Below are 24,645 nucleotides of genomic sequence, written 5' to 3' on the forward strand. Positions count from 1 at the left end.
TGATAGAGAAACCTCATACACAGTAAGCGGCCACAGCAACCTTGGAAGAAGACCAAACTGAAAGCACCAGACTTTAAGCTTGCCTGGTAGTGCACTACTGTTGATCCCTTTCAGCCCTTGCACTGCCTGCTGTCTTATCTCTCAAGACTCTTTACAGGCTTTTCTGAGACTGTTGGAATGGTCTCACCATCAATACAGAACACCTTGTACACTACTTTGCATTTGATGGTGGAGATGCTCCTGGTGGGCTTGAACTGCATACGTGCCCATCTGATGTTATCTGATAGTTTGCCAAGTAACCGATTGGTGCAGGCTATCGTTGTAGTCATGGCGGTCACTTGTCCATGTATGCCCTAAGTGGTAGCAGCCACATGCCAGAAGCCAGACGTTCTCCTCCTATAACCCATTTTGAGGCCCTAATAGTAACTTACATTGCCATGGTGATGGCCAGTGGAGAAATGGTGCAACCTGCCATGATTTCAACTTCGAAAAACTGCTAGTGGTATACTTTGGAGTTAAGAAAACAGAACTGCAAGTCCCCGAAGTAGGCTTTCACTAACCCTGTTATAGCACTGGGTACGCTGAAGAACTAAAATGCAACCCAAAGGAGCTTATGTGGCACTCGACCATATGCATAAGCTAAATCCAGGAATGTTACATGTTCTTCTCCATTTTTGCAACCTGAATCTGCTGCCAGATCACACTGACATGCTCCAAGCATCCCTGAAAGCCTGAGATACTAGCTTTCTGTATGGAGGTGTCAATCACGCGGTTCTTCAATAGATAGGTTGACAACCTTTGTAACAGGGAAATTGGTTGGAATTGGCCGAAGCTGGCAGATTATTTTTCTTTGGGGATAAAGACCCTCTTGCACTGCACCATGCCCTTGGGGCTACCTGTTTTACCCATGCTACTGTCACCAACCTCCGCAAGATTCTTAGAACCCCAGGTGCATTATTGTAAACTAGGTGTGGTACCCAGGTGATGATGAAGCCTGTGCTTTCTTCACGGCTTGCTCCACCTCCTTCACTTAGGAGCAGAGTCCTCCATGTGGTATTCCGGTGGACTACTAGGTGGAATAGCAGAGGGAATCCACATAGGCTCCCCTTCTTGGAGGAGGCTGTGGAGTCCAGTGGTTAAAGAAAAGGGCCTGTAACCAGGAGGTCCCCGGTTCAAATCCTCGCTCACTCACTGACTCACTGTGTGACCCTGAACAAGTCACTTAACCTCCTTATGCTCCGTCTTTTGGGTGAGACGTTGTTGTAAGTAACTCTGCAAATAATAATCAGTGTGTGTCTCTGCAAGATATCTCTCCAACTCAGGCTTAGTTAGTGTAAGTATACCATTCTTTTTGCTGGTGAATAAGTTCTTCACAAGCTTGAATGGACCTTTATAAAAACTGGTTCTTGCACGCTCCGTTTTACTCCGCTTTGCACAAATTCACAAGCTTCTGTTTTAGATCATTCTGCAGAAATCTGAGAGCCTCCTTCTGACTTTCTTCAGCTCTCCTCCATTGCTTCCTCAGTTGCCTCCTTTCTCTAACCACACGTTTAGACTTCTTAATTATTTGTCACCTTCTATCTTCTACTCCAAACCTCTTACACCCATAACTGTAGATGGTATCCCTGAACTTATCCATCTTCCGTTCTACTGTTCCACTTAACTTCTCCAACAAAAAGCTGAGATTTGTGCTGACCGTGTGCCAAGCCATTTTCTCAGAGACTCTTGGCCACTTAACCCTCGATTTGTGCCCACTGAGGTTCCTTTCTCTCCTAGGCTGTTTAGCTGACTAGGCTCGCCAGGATCATTGGTCTCATTCCTTACTGCACTCCTATTAGAACTGCTACATATGAAACAGTGGTGCTGAATACTGAAAACTGTGGTTTGCATCACACTGCAGATCTAGAGCTGCACCATTGGGACGTTCATTCATTGTAAAGTATTATTACAAAATGTGTGAAGAGAAATATAAAACAGGGAAGAACACGGGCTTAAGCCCTCTGTATCCCTTGCAATGTTATGTTAATGAGTTGGAATTGTTCTGTTTTTTGTATTACTAATATTTACACTTGCTTGGGAAAGTGATATATTTAAATGAGTTTACATGGGGTTGCTATAGCAGCTCCTCAGAGGTGCCCACGTGTGTGTGTGTGAGAGTGTCAGTGTGAAAAAAACTGCTGTACTGTTGGATTTTCAACTTGTTAATCAGTAGCACTGAAGGTGCAAACTTTGTCTCCTGAATGTGTGAGATTAAATTAACACAACACCCAGAACACGCTCCCTCAAGTGCATAACAAGTAGAATTGGTGGGGGTTTTTTTATTTTTATTTGGAACATTGCTAAAATTAACAGTATGATATGATGTTAAAGGCAGTTTAGTGTAGGTACTAATCTGGAAACCAAATATGTTAGTAACATAGATTCCCTCTTTGGCTGTAAATATAAAACTACAGTTATCGGTATCTTAAAAACATGTACAAAATATAATTGAGTCACATACAGTATAAATACACTCCCTCAAGAATATACAGACAACGTTTGTTAGTCACCATGGTGAACAGCTATATGAAAGTAGCAAGATTACTTGTCTCCCTTATGTTGAACATCTCTTGGTTCTTTGATCGTATTTGGAATATATAGATATTTCAAAGACAACCCTATAGATGAACTTTAAGGGTTGTAGCTCAAAATTACTCTTATGGTCAAGCTGCAATCATACCATGTGTCCTACATCAAAGATACCAGAATGCATGACATTTATATACCTGTACATACATGTGCTGTACTGTACATACCAGAATTAACTTTTTATGTTTATTATAAAGGGGGGCAATAATAATATTAATAAAGATAATGAAAATACATATTTTAAAGCAATGATGAGCACTTTTAAATATGCAATAAGTCAATGCCTTTGCCAACTGCACAACAAACTATTAAAAAAAGACAATGGCTCAGGTGAAATGTGTCATATGCTCCCTTATTTAATAAATGTGTCAGCAAAAAATATACTTAAGATGGATCTACCTTCAAATCAAGACCCAAGGTGCCCCATCCAGCTTACATACTCCATTGTTTACTGAATATAAAGCACTGTAATGTCTTAGCAGATATTATAACAATAACAGTAGGTAGATGATTTGCATAATGTGTGCAGTTAGACCATAAATACCCTTCACAGTCAGCGGAAATTATTCCTCTGAATAAAGTAGCTTGCAATATACAGCCTACAGCAGATACTAGATGCTAGACAAAATCTTGCAAGTAAAAGGAACAGTGATCCAAATGGAGACGATTGACAGGATGCCCCTCTGCCCCCTACTGCCTCGCTGCATACCCATAATGTTGACCTTCTTATGTCACCTTGACAACTTTTTAATACCTCCCTCCTGCTGTATTCGTAATGTCACCCTGCTGAGGTCAAGCATTTTTTATTTTTATGTCTTGAGAAAAACAAATCAGAAAAGTATATTGTGCAGTTCTATATTAATGGTACGAAATAGTATAGAATAAGAATTTGCAATGAAATGTTTTGTCACAATTTGACAAGCGATTTTCAGATATATGAATATCTGCAAAATATCTTGGTGCATCATTTTTATTTTATCCTCTCTGTGAAACATACAAACCAATGGATGAACAGATAGAGAGACACATCCCCTAATACAGAATCTGACACTCAATAACTTGAATAATGTTTATACCAAGTTTCACGACAATTGGATAAGCAGTTCACCAGATATATGCCTCCCCTATATCTCCTTTACAGGGGTGGTTCTGTGCAACATACAGTATATGGCTAATTCAGTTTTTCCCAACCTTTTCTGAGCAGCGGTACACTTTGATACATGTAACTTTTTTGAGGCACACCAAACATATATTTTATGACAATTTACCATTATTGTGAAACCTGGGCCTGTCTGAATGAGCAGTTGCCTGATCAAGGGTGGAACAGTCGCTAAGGCAACTCTTAGGTCCTGCTCCACTGACTGTCGGTGCTTCCTTCTGTTGTTCTTTATACAGGCTAACGTGGGAAAGCCCAACTCGCACAAGTAGGTGGTGGGAAAAGGCAACATAATTGAAACAGCACGGTCTACAATAGCTGTATTCTTTCTTTCTCCACAAGTGTCCAAAGGCATCTCTGCAAACGTCATTTTGAATTCCTATGTTTATGTTCATAAAACCATTTCCGAAGCGACTGCAGATTGAGGCGATTCTCACGGAACCTGTTAATGCAAGCCACAGCTGAATACGTGCCGCCAAACCAACAAAGGCTCAGCACGCAGCGGCAGCCCCATATGGTGTTACGTTTGTTACAATTATTTATAAAAAAATCGGAGTCAATTTTATTTTTATTAGCACAAATGCACAATTGACCTGTCATATGTAACACACACTTGTGTCCCTCATTAGGCTGTTTCTTTTGTTAGTCTAATAGAATCTCTGACATGTAATTATATAAAAGCTGTATCTTGTTCTTTCGATATTTCACAATGAACAAGACAGCAAATCTGACCATGTTTGATAGAGAGGGTATGTTCAGTGCTCAGTTGGTAGGTGTTATGCTTCATGAAGAACTCAAATATAATGACTATAGGCCATTCTATTAAAAATGGGAAAAGAAATGTATGCCACCAGAACAATTTAAAGAGCTGGCAGAATGACATAGAAACACCCAGGCCATGGTGGCCCTCCAGTCTATAGACAGTGTCATGGTAGGGGTTTCTCATCATTGTCTAACTCTGGTAGAGGGTTTGATCAATTGGCCACTTTTTGGAAAGCACTACTGCAAGAGATTTTAAGCATGTCTGTGGATATGCAGTATTTCTTCTGTTTTTAATGTCCAAATGAGATAAGCTCTCCTCAAAACAAATAGTGACCACACTGTCATAGTTACACTTACAGGACTCACCAATAACCAGTTCTGTTAGCCTTGTTCTGCAGCAGTAGAAAGTAGAAAACTGACTTTATAATCATCCTTGAATCACCTTATAAATAAATATTCTCCATCTTGTGCTTTACAGACTGCATTTCATGATAATTTCAATCCTACCTAGCCTACCATCTGAGGTAATTCTTATTACCCCACCATTCATAAGTCATTTTGTAATCTATGTTTTTACCCAGGTGATGATGTTATTTTGGAGACTGTCCTACAAACCACATTACTGTCTTCAGGCAAGCTATCCTATGCATCATTCTTCAGTTAGGGTTAGGGTTAGGGCAAAACATCTTGGTGCATCATTTTTATTTTACAATATGCACTATACACTTGGAACCATTTAACTTCTTTTTTTGGAGGGGGGGGATTCAAACGTTTCACTTTAGGTAGATGTTTAACCACCTGCTCACTATTAAACAAAATGGCTTCGAAAAAAAACATTTTGAGTAATCAAAACAGGCATTACTATTGCTGTCTAAGGGGAGGGAGTAGTGATACAAACACAGTAGTGATACAAACACAGCTTGTTTTTTCGTAGCTTTAAAATTGCTTTTTAACTCATGAACTATGTAAGATAAAAGATGGCCATGTGATCTTGAAAACAAGACAATATCTTAATTAACCTCCCCTAGTAAATCAGCACACATACAAACCCCTACAGTACACTGCTTTGACTACAAACCATCTGCGGACTAGATCTCCTAGTACTGCTTTGGCGATAGTGGTACTAAGATGCTCCTCAAAGTTGCCAACAAAGGCGGCTTTCTTACATTGTTGTTATTAGATGTTATTACTAAAGTCATGGTTTAAACTTCCAAATCTGATACTTTAAATTGAATCTATGTAAGAACCTGTCTTTAAGGTAGGTGGTAGGCGGTATGCTGAATATTAAACTTGACAAAGCATCCTAGGATAATGGCACCTGTCATATAATGTAAACATGAAGTAAAACTGGCCTTGCTTTAAATGTGGCCCAGTAAATCAGTAGTCTCAGATATGACAAGAGATTAAAATAAATGTCCCTCAAAATGCTTTTCACTTTTACTGGGTGATTTACATAAGTGAATTGGCTTTAATTCTGTATTAATAATGGAAACAGTTCATGAGTTCACATACTTGGGGCGATTGTTAGATCCTACTATTTCAAGAGTGCCACATTGCAAATGTACATATGAAACATTGCATAAGTAAAACATACTGTAATATAGATAAGAGCAGCAAAAAAACTATCAAAGATGCTTACCAAACTGAGTCTTCTTGAGCTCCAACTCTCGTTTCACCCTGATGTAGTCCTCTTTGGTCATATCAAACGATCGGTCATTACCAGTTCTCAAAGGCTGTAGTTTCTTAATGAGCTCTTCCAGCCTGTCTTTCTCCAAGCTCAATGACCTCATCTCTTCCTTCAGGTCCTTAGCAGTGGAGAAATCATTTCCTGTGAAATCAAAAAAGATTGACTTGATGATTTGGAAGAGATTATGTTTAAATGGACTGGCACATCCAAAATCAAAATATTAAAAAGAAAAAAGGGGGGAGGTGATTATCAATGGTAGTAATCCCAACACAACAGACCTCTCTTTAATGTGTGTGGAGATTACAATAGTCTATAAACGTGTAATGAACAATCATATTTCATTCCTTCAGTGATTTGAAATGGTTTTGCCAGGAACACACAATGTGAATATTGTTTAGTGAAAAAAAAACACCTAAGGCAATCCAGTTTTTGTAATTTTTCACCATTTTGTTCTGTGTGTAAAAGTAATATGATATATATATATATATATATATATATATATATATATATATATATATATTATATACATTTTTCCAGTTTTTATTGAAATTTACGCAGTTTAATGTCTCAATGTACTCTGAAATTAAAGCATAGAACAAATAAACAATTGGAGATAAAAAAGAAATCATGGAATCGTTTTGTTTAACAAAATTTAATCTAAATTTTTGACTCATCAAAGTAGCCACCTTTTGCAGATATAACAGCCGAACACACTCGTGGCATTCTTTCTACAACGGAAATCAAATATTGTTCGGAAAGTTCTTCCCAACACTGTTGCAGAAGTTCCCACAAATGTGTTGCACTTGTAGGTTGCTTTGCTTTCACCCTTCTATCCAGTTCATCCCAAACCAGCTCGATGGGGTTTAAGTCTGCAGACTGTGCTGGCCATGCCATGATTTGAAGCCTACCGTCTTGTTCTTTTCTTCTAAGGTAGTTCTGACATAGCCTGGAGGTATGTTTTGGGTCATTATCTTGCTGTAGGATGAACCCCTGACCAACTAGGCGTATACCAGAGGGTATTGCATGGCGCTGCAAAATGCTGTGGTAGCAGTTTTGGTTCAGGGTGCCACTCACTCTGTGCAAGTCGCTGACTCTGGATCCAGCAAAAGAGCCCCAGACCATCACGCTTCCTCCTCCATGTTTGACAGTTGGTGTCACACACCGAGGAACCATCCTTTCGCCTACTCGACGGCGTACAAAAACCCTGCGTGATGAACCGAAGATTTCAAATTTTGATTCATCGGTCCATAAGACCTTCTTCCAGTCTTCAGTAGTCCACTGGTGGTGCTTCATGGCCCAGTCAAGCCTCTTTTTCTTATTTTGCCATCTTAGCAATGGCTTTCTTACTGCCACTCGACCTGTCAAACCTGCAGCTCGAAGTCTTCTCTTCACAGTTGAAACTGAGACTTGCTTACTTCGACCAGTGTTAAGCTGTGCTTGAAACTGTTGTCCTGTGAGCCGCCTATCACGCAAGCTGTTGACTCTCAGAAACTTGTCTTCTGATTCTGTTGTGGCTTTGGGTCTGCCAGACCTCTTCCTGTCAGAGTTTCCTCCAGTTTCCAAGTGCCTTTTGATGGTGTAAGAAACTGTACTCCCTGACACCTTGGCTTTCTTTGCAATTCCTCTAAAGGAAAGACCTACACTTTTAAGGGTTATAATGGTCTGTCTGTCTTCCTTTGTTAATTGCTTTTTTCTCGCCATTATGAGAGCAATATACTACTTCCTGCAGTACAATACTGTCCAAATAATGCTTAAGAGGGTGTAGTAACACAGTCTGTTCCAACACTGCTTTTATACAGACAGAGGGTTTGTAAGTAATCAACAAAAGTTGGGACACCTGTAGGAATTGTTAGCAGCAACTTTCAAGGCTTAATTTACTTCCATTGCTGCAGAACAGCTGTAAGTTGTTAACCCATTACTTGTTCCCTGAAAAAGGCCTTTTTGTATAACTCTGAAATGTACATTATTTTTCAGTTTTTGGTAACCTAAACTTTTTTTTTAAACCTTTGGCAGTTTACCGCTTACCTTTGTACCATTTCAGGTTATTCACTGGACTTGAACTGCTTAAATTTCAATAAAAACTGGAAAAATGGGGGTGTTCTAAAACTTTTGACCGGTAGTGTATATATATATATATATATATATATATATATATATATATATATATATATATATATATATATATATATATTGTGTTTGTTCATGCAACTGCTGCAACTCATATAAAAACAATACCACAGTAATTGTTCACAGCAATTTAACAGTTTACTATTAGACAGTCGACTGGCCAAGAATTAGTGAAATACCTTATCTTAAATGTATGCAAATTTATGTTGTCACGTCACATGGTATGTGGTCCACTAGACCTGTATAAGCTATGTGAGAGTTGTGAGCTACTTAAGTATCTCTGTAGCAGTGATAGTGGGTCCCTTTGTAACCAGCTTCTTATTTAACACAGTGGCTGCAATGACCAACAAATCCATCAAAACAGTCTCCCGGGTGTTCAGAAAACTACCACAGGAAACTACAGTTGCAAACAGGCATGAATGTTTGAGCCCACAGACATGCACAACATATTAAGCGCTACAGATTTTCTGACGTAGCCTAAATCACACACACTTTTAGCACAAGCCAGGACACACCTGTTTTCACTTGAAGACTGGAGATTTGGTTGCAGTCAATTTTTTGGTTGGTCAATTTTACTTATATATATATATATATATATATATATATAGCAGATTACCACATGTCATTTAATGTTAGTGTACTTCAAAACATGCCATTTGGAATGCAAATGGCATGTTTTGAAGTGATAAAGCGAAACACAGCTGAAATCATAGATTTTATAGAGGGCTGTGGCAGGGTGCCCTGCCCCTGTGCTGATTTTGTATTTCATGCTGGATGTGGTGGGTTATTGTTGGTGTATATATATTGGTGCACGGGATATAATGTGGGATATGTAGCACAAGTGATGTAAACTGTATATTTGTATTTAGGCACAGGGATTGCACAATCACTTCACATGCAGATTAAAATATGTAGTAGTCCGTGAGCACGGCGATGGCACAAATTAGTTCACATGCTGGGATTCAAGTGAATGATTAATTATCAATTGAATACCGGCACAGCTGTATATATAGATGCACGAATCATTCACTCAGAGTTGGTGTGTTCGAAGTGGAGAACAGGAGAGGAGAAATAAAAACAAAGAGAAATTAAAATAACAACTGCTACTCATGCTGGAAAGACCAGCACAACACTTGTTTGGGGTTCATCCACTGTCTGTTTTGGCCAACATGCCATTTGTTTTGTTCAGTGTTTTGTATTTTGTTTAAACGTTTTATTTGTTCATTTAATAAACCGGCGCAAGCAACGCATTCACTCCACACCTCTGTGTCATTCAGCTCCTGGTCTGACATCACCACACGAGCAATCCGTGATATGGGCCAATAGCAGACTCTCTGTATGAAGTTGCCGCCATACTCCAGACTTTACAAATTATTGATATTTCAAGAGAAACAGTCTCGAAAGTGATGACTTTGGAGAACAGACTTTGCTGCATATTTCTACTCCTTGTCACGCCCAATAATAATGATGTGCTAAATCTCAGTATAACAGTATAAAACATAATGCATTTTTGGGAATGATGATATTGTTATCAAATAGCTTCGGAATATTCTGTTTACATTTAACTAGCTTTTGCTATCACTGCTGGCAAAGGCTACATGATTAAATTCTAATTATTAGGTAGTATTGTTCCTAGTCCCTATCTTATAAAAAAAACAAATTAACTCCACATTGATAGTCAAGTTTAAAAAAAAAAAGTGTTATCTAACATTTTAAATGATTATTATTATTTATATATGTATGTATATGACGGCAAAGCCGTAGTTTGTTTTGGTTTTGCAGCGTGTATGGGAAGCCCCATCCACATTAAAAACCTTGTGCAGAAGCTGACCATCTCCCAAGTTAATTAATTGTTGTTTCTTGGTAGTCTTATGATGTCAAAATAATGTTTTCCTTTCAGGAAACTTGCCTTTCCCATTTCACTTGCTTCTCAATAGGGCCTTGTGTTTGCAGTTGTCTGGGTATGGAAATCGGGCTCCACATACAATACTGCACTTCTAATAGTAATATTTAGAGATGACAAAATGATTACCTGATATGGATACCATTTTGGCTTCGTGTAGGGTTGGTAGTTGTGTCTCGATATCACTAACTTTCTTTCTTAGACTGCTGCACAGTTTCTGACTCATGAAAACCTAGATGGAGGAAGACAGACATGCAACATTATTTATTTAGGTGAAAAAAAAAGAATATTTAAAGCGTACTTATCTGAAGTACTTTTTTTATATAAGATGAAAACTGGAATTGTTTTCTCAAAATAGAACTGCTGTTTTTTTATTATTATTATTATTCCAAAGTCAAGATGATATAGCAATAATATATTGTTGTATTTGACAACAGGCTGATGACACCTTATTGCATCAGCTCTAAGAAACTGGACATTTGCATAACAAGTTCTAATGTTGTAAATATGTCTTGCTTTGCTTTGTTTTTGATGCCCTTAATGATTGTTATTAGCATGGTCTGCCTGCTGTGGATCTACATGTGGTTCAGAAATATAATCCTTGCCCCCAATAAGAGTCTCTACTGACAGCAATGGGTGTTACCAGAGTAACCACAGTAACCAGAGCTTCTGTTTTTCAGTGTTTATTTTTTCCCCATTTTAATGTTTTTGTTTATTTATCAGGCTATTTGTCAAAGAACACATTTTTGTGTTTACCATGTGTTTACCAACTTTTTATATATTATATGAAATGAGAAGTGACTCTTTCTTACAGTTTCTGGCCAAAAGTACTGCTGGAGTTTGCTGTGTTGAAGCATTCTATAAGCTACTCAAATCAAATATCAGCACCACTGAGATTATAGCGCAGGCTGTGCCTCATGGGGCAGCAGTGTGGCGTAGTGGTTAGGGCTCTGGACTCTTGACCGGAGGGTCATGGGTTCAATCCCAGGTGGGGGACACTGCTGCTGTACCCTTTAGCAAGGTACTTTACCTAGATTGCTCCAGTAAAAACCCAGCTGTATAAATGGGTAATTGTATGTAAAAATAATGTGATATCTTGTAACAATTGTAAGTTGCCCTGGATAAGGGCGTCTGCTAAGAAATAAATAATAATAATAATAATAATGGGTTACTGTATTTTGTATTGCAACAGAATACAGCAATTTATGTATAAACCTGTGAACTGAACACAAAATTACTATTAGAAAATGGATCAGAGATTTCCTTTAATCTGATTGGTCAATAATGAATGTTATCGTTCAATGTTTTTATCTTTAATCACTGTTCCAAATCAATCTGCCGGAAAATACATAAATACAGTATTTGTGTATTTTACCTTTTTTCTGCTTGTTCTTGTACACACTCTCTCACTGTTGTCTGTCAATGTACATTGTCAGCTTCCTCACGCTCAATCAATCCATTTAAATTTAGTATAACAAATTAAGTTTAAAAAAAATTGAGAATAGTTTTTACTGTCAGCGGCAATACAGTAAACACAACAGCAACTAGTCTGATTTGAATGACGAGCTGAAGAAATCAAACCACTGGATGCAGTCTGATTACTTTCAGCAACTTTATTTCAGCATATAACAACATAGGCCGGTGCTCTCTTCTCCAACAAAGAGAAGAAGGCAGCTTTGAATAAACTTTATGAACACACTGTGAAAAAGTTACGGAACAAACAGCATGAACAGCATTAACACATAGACTACTAGATATTTTTAATTACTAAAACTAATTTTTTTCTTTTCGCTAATACATTTTAGGACCTAACGGTAGCTTAAATACTGAAATTTACGGGACATTTAATGGCACAAGGCAGGCTTTACTAGACGGTAAAGCCCTCTTTTACGGGTTCTATTGTTTAAATAGTTTCATGGACCCCTGAAAGGGAAACATAGCTGCAAAGTAGGGGAGGAGGAGGAGGAAAGAAACTTCACGTTAGAAGTTTGGTGATCCAAATGTTTGGGGTAAACCAATGAGGGAAGAAGAGGAGTTGTCGTCTTTAAAAGTGGATAATAAAAATAACTAGATATTATCGATGCCAGTGACAGGGAAATGTGATTACAGATTATGTTTTTTTATTATGAATTGCCAATTCCGAACTGATAATCAGTCCATCCCTACAGGAAACCTTGTAGAAACCTATTCAGGAAGTTATAAACTTGAACTTGAAAAAGAAGTACTAGTTGCAGTTTGTATTTGGACACTGTATTTTAGTTTTTCAAGAGGTATGGAAACTCATGTTTGATAACACTTCACTAATATCTGTTGAAAACCATTTGTTCATAATACATATTAATTGAATACATTTTGGTAGTTTTCCTTGTCAATAATTCCATTGTGGAACTACATTTTACTGCATAGTTACAAAAAAACATTTCATTCAAAAAATACTGTTTTTCTTATGGAACAGTTTTATATCTGCAATAAGACAGCTAGCAGTGCAGTAATTCCACAACATTGTACACCAGTCGTGTCTTACTGCTTAAGTATTCAGAACAGATCATATTCACAACTAAAAGAACCTGTTATTTAACATTTGTTTCGAAATTGAGAACTACTCTAAAAGGATATCATTAGTGAAACACACTTACTTTTGCTGTAGCCTCTTTAATAGTTGTGCTCAGTGATAGTTCCCTTTCTTTGAGGCTGTAAAATACAAATGCAACACATGTTAAAGTTATCTGGCACAATAATTCTTCAACCCACAGGATATACAGTATTGAGCTTGAGTCAAGCACTTTTTTTCATAAAAGTGCTCTTGTTGCAGGCAATCTCATACCTCAGTCTTGCGTCAACCGGGAGAGTGACGTTCGGGCAATGCGACCAGCTGGATTTCAACTCTGGTGACCAGTCTCCCTTTTGATCATCAGACATTCGCATGACTTGAGAGACTACAAATAGCCCTCAGCAATGGTTGCATGTTTGAAGTATGAACTGGCCTTAATGCTGTAGATTCTCTTGATATGTTTTTTTTTTTAAAAGGTCTTTTCTGCAACTAGTCGGAGATCCAATGATTTTTATTGGAAATGACTCCCTATGGGGTGAGCCCCTATTTTCACATCTCACAATGAAGGGGCTCTGAAACCAAGGGCTCTGAGTTCAAACAAACGTTTGTTTAGTTTAGCATCTCACTGATGAATAAGGTTGGTAATTGGTCCCAGTTTAGTCCAACAAATGTATTATGAGTGTATTAAGAGATGAACTTTCAACCGCACAACAACCAAGAAGCACGCAAACCAGGACATTAGGGACAGTATATAAACTAAAAATGCAAAAGGGAATTTCAAGATACAGTAAAATGGTTAATTTAAATTGTAATAACATTTAATAAGCAACACTATCTGTGTTAAACAATAAAAAATTGGTAATGCTCCCAATAGCATTTTTTCCATTTGTTAAAATGGTGGCAATCAACAGGTTAAAACCCCAAATCCTGCTAGACATGATCAGAGCAGTCTGTAGGCAGCTTTAGGGGCTATTGTTCTTGCCTTTTATTGTTTGTCTTCTATCCCTGTGAAATCACCGCCCTCAGCCATAGCCACTGTTGCCTCAGCTGAGTTTTGTACATACTTTAGTAAGGAGACTAATACGGAATGTTACAGATGTTTTTTGTAATGCATGTTGACATGTGGTTATGATGGATTTCAAAACAGAAAACAACCTCAGATAATTTTCTTTTTTATTGGTTTACCTCGTTAGAGTCTTCTTGACATTGCAATGTTGGCATACAGTCTCAAAAACCCTAGAAGACATTTTTTACAAATAAAGTTTAAAACACCTCCTATTTCTTAGGGCAAAATGCCTAAAAAAATAACAGTTCATTAACAGATATTTATCTTTTCATATTGTGTAAATGTAATTAGGCTTCCAAGCTGGCTTGGGAAGCCTAGTGTTATTGTAAGGATTTTTATTTATTTATTTATTTATTTATTATTATTATTAATTTCTTATCAGATGCTCTTATCCAGGGCGACTTACAATTGTTACAAGATATCACATTATTTTTACATACAATTACCCATTTATACAGTTGGGTTTTTACTGGAGCAATCTAGGTAAAGTACCTTGCTCAAGGGTACAGCAGCAGTGTGCCCCACCTGGGATTGAACCCACAACCCTCCGGTCAAAAGTCCAGAGCCCTAACCACTACTCCACACTGCTGCCCCACAAGCTGGCTTCAAGTTTGCGAAGCAGAATTTGCTGCAATAAATTTTACTATCAAAATGGCTGCCACCAAATTCACCAAAGTGTACCCCAAACATCAAACTGCTTCTGTTTGCAAACCATTTAACCAACTAACTCTGAACTTGGTACGCATCATCCTGGGGACAATGGAATTCAAATATGGCAAAATGGTGTTCTTTTGTAAAACAAGATGGCCACCAGACCTACATTTTCTTCTTAAATTTAAAACCGCTTCAGTTGAAAAATTGTTTATTTGATTCACTCCTAAGTTGACAAGCATATGACTTTGTCAATACAAATGACTTTTTCTAAAATGTGCGTAAACCAATATAGCCACCCGACGCATTTGGTTGCGATGGAACACATATAGGAAACCATATGTGCTCTATCCAAAAATTACTTTGCCTGCAACCTTTGACCTCTCTTTAAGTTAAAATCTATAGCTTATACCTCCATACAGTGCACATAGGTTGATGGTTACTATACAACACATTTAAGAACCCATATATGCTCTAGTCAAAAATTACCTTGATTGTGACCTTTGACCTCTTCTTAAGGTTTAAAGTTACAAAGCATCATGAGATAATTAACTAATGCAGTATTTTGAATTGAAACTGCTCCATAAAATCTGTTGCTGACACTTGTGCTGCAATGCTACAGCTTGCCAAAATTTCCAACTGGTACTGAGCTTGGAAACCGTAAAACTGCATGGCAGTTCTAGTTCTGTTTCAGTTTGCAAATCTTTGATTTTTTTCAGTTACATGCTTTATCATCAAAATATATCTATAATGTATGTACTGATGTGCCAGCTAATCTGCCACTATGACCTATTCCCGCATCATGAAGAACTGCATATCTTAAAATGAAGCTGCCTTGTAAAGTTTACAAAGTGTTACAGGCTGCTTTTAAAGATTTTGCTCTACTCCATTTTGTGTACGTCAGGGGTGTCCAACCTTTTCTTGGGCATGAGACTCTTTTAAAATTCAGACTAAGTCGCGAGCCACAACAATAGATTTCACCGTGAGGCTTGTACCATACCCATATTTAGCACTTAAAATAATAACACACACAGCAGGGTAGTGAGGGAAACAGCGCGACCTGGTGGACACTAACAACAGCATGAGTACTATGCAGCCAGCTCAGGCACTTTTAACACATTTCAAGGTTTTTATATTTTATTTGTTTTTCACTAAGCACCGTGCTAAAACAAATAGCCCCACGTCCCTTTTTATACTGCCATATAGTCAATAGTGAACTCAACGTATTGTAGCGGCCGGCTGTGTGTGTGGGGGGGGGTCCCAAACGGGTGAAGGCGGTATTGTAGCACTGCTGTTGTCAGGTCTATCACGCTAAGGAGTCAGGCAGTCACCAAATAACTCTTTTACTGTTTATTGTGCAGGCAGAATGCAAGTCAACAGCAGTACACCACCCACACTCACACTAACACAACCGGTAAACAGCCACTCCCCCACCACTCTGCACAACACAAACATTAAAGAGCTATATAAACACTACAACAAATACATAACTGCAATATAAATAGTATCTCATGAAAACAAAATAATAAAACTTCTGTGTCTTAATAGAAATTGGAACATGTCTGCCGTTTTGAGTGGTGTCTTTGCCGCACTGCAAGCAGTCTTTCTTTACTGTATGTCTTCACTGTTGAAAGTGAAGTGCCTTCCCATTTGACATACAGACACACGCAGAACAATGACAGCTGTCTTTATAATAAATTATAAAACTGTTTGAACACTTGCTTTCTACCTGCTAATCGGCTGTTGAAATCCTGAACACAGATCGTATGTCACTGTAAACTCCCGGTTGTGATCTTCATATTATTATTTATTTCTTAGCAGACGCCCTTATCCAGGGCGACTTACAATTGTTACAAGATATCACATTATACATTAATTCACATTATACAGATACCACATTATTATTACATACAATTACCCATTTATACAGTTGGGTTTTTACTGGAGCAATCTAGGTAAAGTACCTTGCTCAAGGGTACAACAGCAGTGTCCCCCACTGGGGATTGAACCCACAACCCTCCGGTCAAGAGTCCAGAGCCCTAACCACTACTCCACACTGCTGCCCGTCATCAAAATATATCTATAATGTATGTACTGATGTGCCAGCTAATCTGCCACTATGACCTATTCCCACAGCATGAAGAACTGCATATCTTAAAATGAAACTGCCTTGTAAAGTTTACAAAGTGTTACAGGCTGCTTTTAAAGATTTTGCTCTACTCCATTTTGTATACGTCAGGGGTGTCCAACCTTTTCTTGGGCATGAGCCACTTTTAAATTTCAGACTAAGTCGCGAGCCACAACAATAGATTTCACCGTGAGGCTTGTACCATACACATATTTAGCACTTAAAATAATAACACACACAGCAGGGTAGTGAGGGAAACAGCGCGACCTGGTGGACACTAACAACAGCATGAGTACTATGCAGCCAGCTCAGGCACTTTTAACACATTTCAAGGTTTTTATATTTTATTTGTTTTTCACTAAGCACCGTGCTAAAACAAATAGCCCCACGTCCCTTTTTATACTGCCATATAGTCAATAGTGAACTCAACGTATTGTAGCGGCCGGCTGTGTGTGTGTGGGGGGGTCCCAAACGGGTGAAGGCGGTATTGTAGCACTTACAAGTGCTGTTGTCAGGTCTATCAAGCTAAGGAGTCAGGCAGTCACCAAATAACTCTTTTACTGTTTATTGTGCAGGCAGAATGCAAGTCAACAGCAGTACACCACCCACACTCACACTAACACAACCGGTAAACAGCCACTCCCCCACCACTCTGCACAACACAAACATTAAAGAGCTATATAAACACTACAACAAATACATAACTGCAATATAAATAGTATCTCATGAAAACAAAATAATAAAACTTCTGTGTCTTAATGAATAGAAATTGGAACATGTCTGCCGTTTTGAATGGTGTCTTTGCCGCACTGCAAGCAGTCTTTCTTTACTGTATGTCTTCACTGTTGAAAGTGAAGTGCCTTCCCATTTGACATACAGACACACGCAGAATAATGACAACTGTCTTTATAATTAATTATAAAACTGTTTGAACACTTGCTTTCTACCTGCTAATCGGCTGTTGTAATCCTGAACACAGATCGTATGTCACTGTAAACTCCCGGTTGTGATCTTCATATTATTATTTATTTCTTAGCAGACGCCCTTATCCAGGGCGACTTACAATTGTTACAAGATATCACATTATTTTTACATACAATTACCCATTTATACAGTTGGGTTTTCACTGGAGCAATTTAGGTGAAGTACCTTGCTAAAGGGTACAGCAGCAGTGTCCCCTTCCAGGGATTGAACCCACAACCCTCTGGTCAAGAGTCCAGAGCCCTAACCACTACTCCACACTGCTGCCCATCTTTAAAAATGATTAATTAATATTACATTTTATTTCTTGAAACCTTTTTTCACACAATGCAGTGTACCCAAGTAGTCTGTTGAAAACTCACTTTCTCCAAAACGAAACATTGCTAAACAAAATACGTCAGACTGCTGTTGAACAGCTTCTTTTATTTCCTACAAACCGATGATAAACGAGATGTTTATCTGTTTTCTAGTCTTTTGTTTCTAATCTTTCAGATCCCCATTTCTTGGACACTGTACAGGTGCCTGCCAGATGCTGTGACTTTTTCAAATCTGTGCTGTAGGCTAATCCATTCACAACCATTCATAATTTAAATGTCTCGGTCTTATTATTGAAGAAAAAATATATACAGTTTAATTTTGAACACGGTAATAAAAACAATTGTTTGCCATGCTGATGTTTATATATTGGTATTCACATGTATTACATTCATATACAGTATATAAATATATATATATATATATATATATATATATATATATATATATATATATATATACCGTCACCTTCAAAATTATTGACACTCTTGATAAAGATGAGCAAAAAAGGCAGTACAAAATAAACAAGACAGATAATGAGCTATATTTTATGCTCAGATATATGGGAAAACCATATTCTTTTATTCTAATACAATTGCTCAGAGAAAAAGTTTTTTTATTAACAAGTAATAAAAAATGGTCTCAAAAAGATAGGTGTCAGAATTATTGGCACCCCTAAAGATTCTTATAAATAAAATCAAACAAAATTAAATCTGCATTCACATTCTACTTCTTTAAGTTCATCTCAGTCTTAAGGAACTGTATTGTGGCTTTCCATGGCTTCCTGTTTCACTGGGGTATAAAAATGAGGTAACACGCATATGAAATCCATTTGTCATCCATCACCATGGGGAAAGGCAAAGAACTCACAAATAAAAAGAGACAAATGGTTGTTGACCTTCATAAATCAGGCAATGGGTAAAAAACAATAGCTAAAAAACTGAATATACCACTTACCAGTATTAGGGCAATAATTAAGAAGTTCAAAACCACTGGAACAGTGGTAAACTTGCCTAGTAGAGGACACAAGTGTATCTTGCCCCCACGCACAGTGAGGCAGATGGTTCGGGAGGCAAAGGGAAATCCAAGGGCCACAGTTGGAGAATTACAGAACTTGGTTGCATCTTGGGGTCACCAAGTCTCCAAATCTACAATAAGACACCATCTGGGGCAGCAGTGTGGCGTAGTGGTTAGGGCTCTGGACTCTGACCGGAGGGTCGTGGGTTCAATCCTTGGTGGGGGACACTGCTGCTGTACCCTTGAGCAAGGTACTTTACCTAGATTGCTCCAGTAAAAACCCAACTGTATAAATGGGTAATTGTACGTAAAAATAATGTGTAAAAAATAATGTAATTGTATGTAAAAATAATGTGATATCTTGTAACAATTGTATGTCGCTCTGGATAAGGGCGTCTGCTAAGAAATAAAAAATGATAGTAATAATAATCTCCATGCCAATAGGCTATTTGGAAGGGTTGCCAGAAAAAAGCCTTTACTGAGAGCAACCAACAAACGTAAGTGCCTGGAGTTTGCTAAACGGCATTGGCACTTCGATTGGAAGCGGGTGCTATGGTCAGATGAGACGAAAACAGAGCTCTTTGGCCACGCACTCCAGTGGTGGGTTTAGCGTCTAAAGAAGGATGTGTGTGCAGAAAAGAACCTCATACCTATTGTAAAATATGGTGGTGGATCTTTGATGTTATGGGGCTGTTTTGCCTCCACTGGTCCTGGGGCCCTTGTTAAGGTCAATGGCATCATGAACTCTACCCAGTACCAGGACATTTTAGCCAAAAATCTGGTTGCCTCTGCCAGGAGGCTGAAACTTGGCCTCAAGTGGATCTTCCAGCAAGACAATGACCCCAAGCACACATCAAAATCCACAAAGAAATGGTTAATTGACCACAAAATCAACATTTTGCAATGGCCATCTCAGTCTCCGGGCTTGAACCCCATTGAAAACCTGTGGTTTCAATTGAAGAGGGCAGTCCATAAGCGCAGACCGAAGGATATCAAGGATCTGGAAAGATTCTGTATGGAGTATATTGTGAGCTGGGAAGCTCTATTTTGTTAGGATTGTTGACTGTAGTGCTGCAGAGCCTGACAGGAAGCAGTAATATCAAATCAAAAATGACCTTTTATTTGATGATGCACAAATAAACAAAACACTTTCTTTAAAGAAAGCAAAAGCCTAGACCACTCATCGGGGCCGTATCTATACTTCTTCAAGTCTAACTATTTGAGGTTGGCTAATCCAAACTCAAATAAAACATTTATAAAGAAAGTATCATCAACAGAAATCTTCAGCGATCCAGTGATCTTTCAGTATTGAAGAAGCATTGCAGTGCTTCAATCCCTCTTTGGTATTGTGCACAGGTTAGTCGCAGTAAAGTATTTCCACTGCTTTATATTTATTTAGTTGTTTTCAGTCCCAGGATTAACTTCTATTTATTTATACAGGTTTCCCAGGTAAGTTGCACTACTGGCCACTTCAGGCAAGTAAAGTACTGCCAGTGATTTTCTGTCCTTTTCCCTTTTCAGGGTTCTGGCACCATCTGCTGGCCTGTATTAATTACACACAGAGGGCTACATTCGCTAAACGGTGGTAACTGACCAGAATTACCGCGTGGCAGGGGGAAGCCACACCGCCCACAAAAAATGAAGCAGTGGTTGCTCTATTCACTAAGCTAATTATATGCACAAATAAAGCGTGCTAAATGATTCATTTGCAAGCTGTCACAGGCAAGTTGTAACGGGAATTATGCACAAGGTTTACGCACATTTTTTATAGCATATAAGACGCTTGAATGAAAAGGTAAGTACAGTTCTGAGTTGGTCACAATAAGCGTAGGAGGAGGGGGGAGGGGGTGTCTTGTGTGCCCCAAAGACTCACACATCCTGCAAGACAGTCAAAGTGGAGAAAGTAATTGTTAATGGAACATTTATGTTTAACTCTGCAAATCAAATAAATATTTGTTTCATCTTGATCTCCCTCTGATTTATTTTGTAATATTAATCAAAAGTTAGTGAAGCACTCGCTCAGTCAATTAAAAGTTCAATATTTACATTTCAAAAAGTGTTTGGCAAAACTTCACTTTTTCACATTTACTGGACCTTTACAGTTTCCATAATTTTCTTTTGTATATTATAAAGTTATTTAAAGCATAGTGTCACAGGCGGTTCTGGCACGTCCCTTTTGTGCTATAAGTCATTAGATCCTTTTGCATGAAAGGCCTCAGTTGCAAGGGTGTGCGGTTCTTTGATGGAGCCAGATTCAGTTAAAATGTGTTTGCCCACTGATGATGGGAATGGGAATGTAGAGATGGGAGCCCAGCTAACAAGATTTAAGTTTTTGCAGGTATCAGGCTTTTAAAGACTGTCACCCACACCTGTGAGCAGAAACTGACTCAATGAGAGCAGAATCTGACCCAAGACTGTCACAGCTACATGAAGGTCCTCGCAGAAGATATGAGACTCGATGATGGACCCTGGGATGAATCCCGAGGAGGCCCTCCCAATGGCACTCAACCTGCTGTGGGCCAGAGATGGGAAGCAGTGGGAAGACTGGGAGTGACAACATCATCCAGCGTCCCTCCCAGACACCGCAGCCATGGTGTTCCATTACCTGGCTGCAGATATGGGAATCGAACTGCTGATCCCACCTCCACAGGCAGTAGGCACGTCCACGCCAGAGACCGAAGGAGAGCCGCACCAGTCCCCAGCAACCGTGGAAGAGCCGCGCCAGTCCCCAGCGACCAAGGAAGAGCTGCACCAGTCCTCAGCGACCGAGGAAGAGCTGCCCGACTCCCCAGCAACCAAGGCCGAGCCAATGATAGAGGGAGTGATAGATAGTCAGTGATAGAGGGAGAAGACTACCCGCTTGTGGCAGTGTGACCCCGCCTTGTGCGTATTGTTTGTTTATATGTTGCATGTAGTGTGTTAAATGTTGGTGTATAGTCATTGGTACACGGGATATAAAGCGGTCTGTGTAGCACGTGTGATAAAATGTATATTTGTATTTAGCCACGAGGGTTGCACATCAGTTCACATGCTGATTAAAATGTAATACTATGTGAGCACAGGGAAGGACACCGAGATTCTAACTGAATGATTGATTAGCAATCGAGTCTCGGTACAACTGCATAAAAGACGCACATTGTCACTCAGTCGGGGTTGGGTGTACAGAGAGGTACGGGGAGATAGAGAGGAGACAGAATCTAAAAATAACAATTGCTAAAACGTGCTGGATTAGCCAGAACAACACTTACTTGTTTGTCTGTCGGGTTTGTTTGGCCCTTGTGCCTGTTTGTTTTGTGGTTTGTATAAAACCCTTAATTTCATTATTATTTAATAAAGAAACCGAGCGCTTTCGCATCTCGGTTTTAACCTGCAGCTGCTGTGTGTTTGTGTTCTTCCGGGACGGTGACGTCACCACTGCAGTCATCCTGTCACACCACTGCTCCCACCTCCGCCGCCAGGAGAAGACTACCCACTGCTCCCACTTCCGCCGCCAGGAGGAGACTACCCACTGCTCCTGCCTCCGCTGCCATGTCTGTTAATATGCCCCTCACTAGCTCTCATGCAAAGTGGACTGTTTTCAGTTGATAACTGCCTAGTTTTACACCACAGCATACAATCCTATGGTTTATATTTGCTCTGCCAAACAGGGGTCGCCTGCTCGCCGTCACCTGGGGTCGTCTGCTCGCCGTCGCCTGGGGTCACCTCCTCACCGTCGCCTGGGGTCGTCTGCTCGCCGTCGCCTGGGGTCGCCTGCTCGCCGTCACCTGGGGTCGCCTGCTCACCGTCGCCTGGGGTCGCCTGCTCACCGTCACCTGGGGTCGCCTGCTCACCGTTGCCTGGGGTCGCCTGCTCGCCGTCACCTGGGGTCGCCTGCTCACCGTCACCTGGGGTCGCCTGCTCACCGTTGCCTGGGGTCGCCTGCTCACCATTGTCTGGGGTCGCCTGCTCGCCGTCGCCTGGGGTCGCCTGCTCTCCGTCACCTGGGGTCACCTGCTCATCGTTGCCTGGGGTCGCCTGCTCGCCGTCACCTGGGGTCACCTGCTCACCGTTGCCTGGGGTCGCCTGCTCGCCGTCACCTGGGGTCGCCTGCTCGCCGTCACCTGGGGTCGTCTGCTCGCCGTAGCCTGGGGTCGCCTGCTCGCCGTCGCCTGGGGTCGCCTACTCACCGTTGTCTGGGGTCGCCTGCTCGCCGTCGCCTGGGGTCGCCTGCTCACCGTTGTCTGGGGTCGCCTGCTCGCCGTCGCCTGGGGTCGTCTGCTCGCCGTCGCCTGGGGTCACCTCCTCACCGTTGCCTGGGGTCGTCTGCTCGCCGTCGCCTGGGGTCGCCTGCTCGCCGTCACCTGGGGTCGCCTGCTTGCTGTCACCTGGGGTCGCCTGCTCACCGTCACCTGGGGTCGCCTGCTCGCCGTCACCTGGGGTCGCCTGCTCACCGTCACCTGGGGTCGCCTGCTCACCGTTGCCTGGGGTCGCCTGCTCACCGTTGTCTGGGGTCGCCTGCTCGCCGTCACCTGGGGTTGTCTGCTCGCCGTCGCCTGGGGTCATCTGCTCACCGTCACCTGGGGTCGCCTGCTCACCGTCACCTGGGGTCACCTGCTTACCGTCACCTGGGGTCGCCTGCTCACCGTCGCCTGGGGTCGCCTGCTCACCGTCACCTGGGGTCGCCTGCTCACCGTTGCCTGGGGTCGCCTGCTCACCGTTGTCTGGGGTCGCCTGCTCGCCGTCACCTGGGGTTGTCTGCTCGCCGTCGCCTGGGGTCATCTGCTCACCGTCACCTGGGGTCGCCTGCTCACCGTCACCTGGGGTCACCTGCTTACCGTCACCTGGGGTCGCCTGCTCACCGTCGCCTGGGGTCGCCTGCTCACCGTCACCTGGGGTCACCTGCTCATCGTTGCCTGGGGTCGCCTGCTCGCCGTCACCTGGGGTCGCCTGCTCGCCGTCACCTGGGGTCGCCTGCTCGCCGTCACCTGGGGTCGTCTGCTCGCCGTAGCCTGGGGTCGCCTGCTCGCCGTCGCCTGGGGTCGCCTGCTCACCGTTGTCTGTGGTCGCCTGCTCGCCGTCGCCTGGGGTCGCCTGCTCGCCGTCGCCTGGGGTCGCCTGCTCACTGTTGCCTGGGGTCGCCTGCTCGCGTCGCCTGGGGTCGCCTGCTCACCGTTGTCTGGGGTCGCCTGCGCGCCGTCACCTGGGGTCGCCTGCTCACCGTTGTCTGGGGGCGCCTGCTCGCCGTCCCCTGGTATCGCCTGCTCATCGTTGCCTGGGGTCGCCTGCTCGCTGTCACCTGGGGTCACCTTCTCACCGTCACCTGGGGTCGCCTGCTCACCGTTGCCTGGGGTCGTTTGCTCGCCGTCGCCTGGGGTAGCCTGCTCGCCATCTCCTGGGGACGTCTGCACGCTTCCGGCAGGGGATGCCGTCTGCATGCTACTAGCCGAGGTTACCAGTATGCCACGGCCTGAGTTGCCACTGGGAGGCCAGGGGAAGCCTCCGCTCCCACCCCAGAATGTGGACTTAGACTTTTAGATTTTTAAGGGGGGAGGTGGCCGTTGAGGCCATGTGTGCTTTGCACAAAAGGGGGCATATGTGGCAAGGTGCCCGCCCTTTTACTATTTATGTTTTGTTGTTGTTGTCGTTGTTATTATTATATTAAATTGTATTTGTGTGTGGATGGACGAAAGCCGT

The 24,645-nt window shown here is 41.3% G+C and overlaps 1 protein-coding gene across 4 annotated transcripts in view; it reads right to left on the minus strand.

Moving 5' to 3' along the window:
* The window catches only part of LOC117411327 (disrupted in schizophrenia 1 protein), a 158,304-nt gene that overhangs the window by 75,873 nt on the left and 57,786 nt on the right, over positions 1 to 24,645 (minus strand). For all 4 annotated transcript variants that reach the window (XM_059025426.1, XM_059025423.1, XM_059025425.1 and 1 more), the window contains exons 7-9: positions 12,900 to 12,954; positions 10,393 to 10,495; positions 6,186 to 6,374 (exon numbers count right to left, since the gene is read on the minus strand). In XM_059025426.1, coding sequence (XP_058881409.1) covers positions 6,186 to 6,374; positions 10,393 to 10,495; positions 12,900 to 12,954 — 347 coding nt within the window. The remainder of the gene's footprint in view (positions 1 to 6,185; positions 6,375 to 10,392; positions 10,496 to 12,899; positions 12,955 to 24,645) is intronic.

Source organism: Acipenser ruthenus, chromosome 6 (genome assembly GCF_902713425.1).
Source record: "Acipenser ruthenus chromosome 6, fAciRut3.2 maternal haplotype, whole genome shotgun sequence".
NCBI classification, from domain to species: Eukaryota; Metazoa; Chordata; class Actinopteri; order Acipenseriformes; family Acipenseridae; genus Acipenser; species Acipenser ruthenus.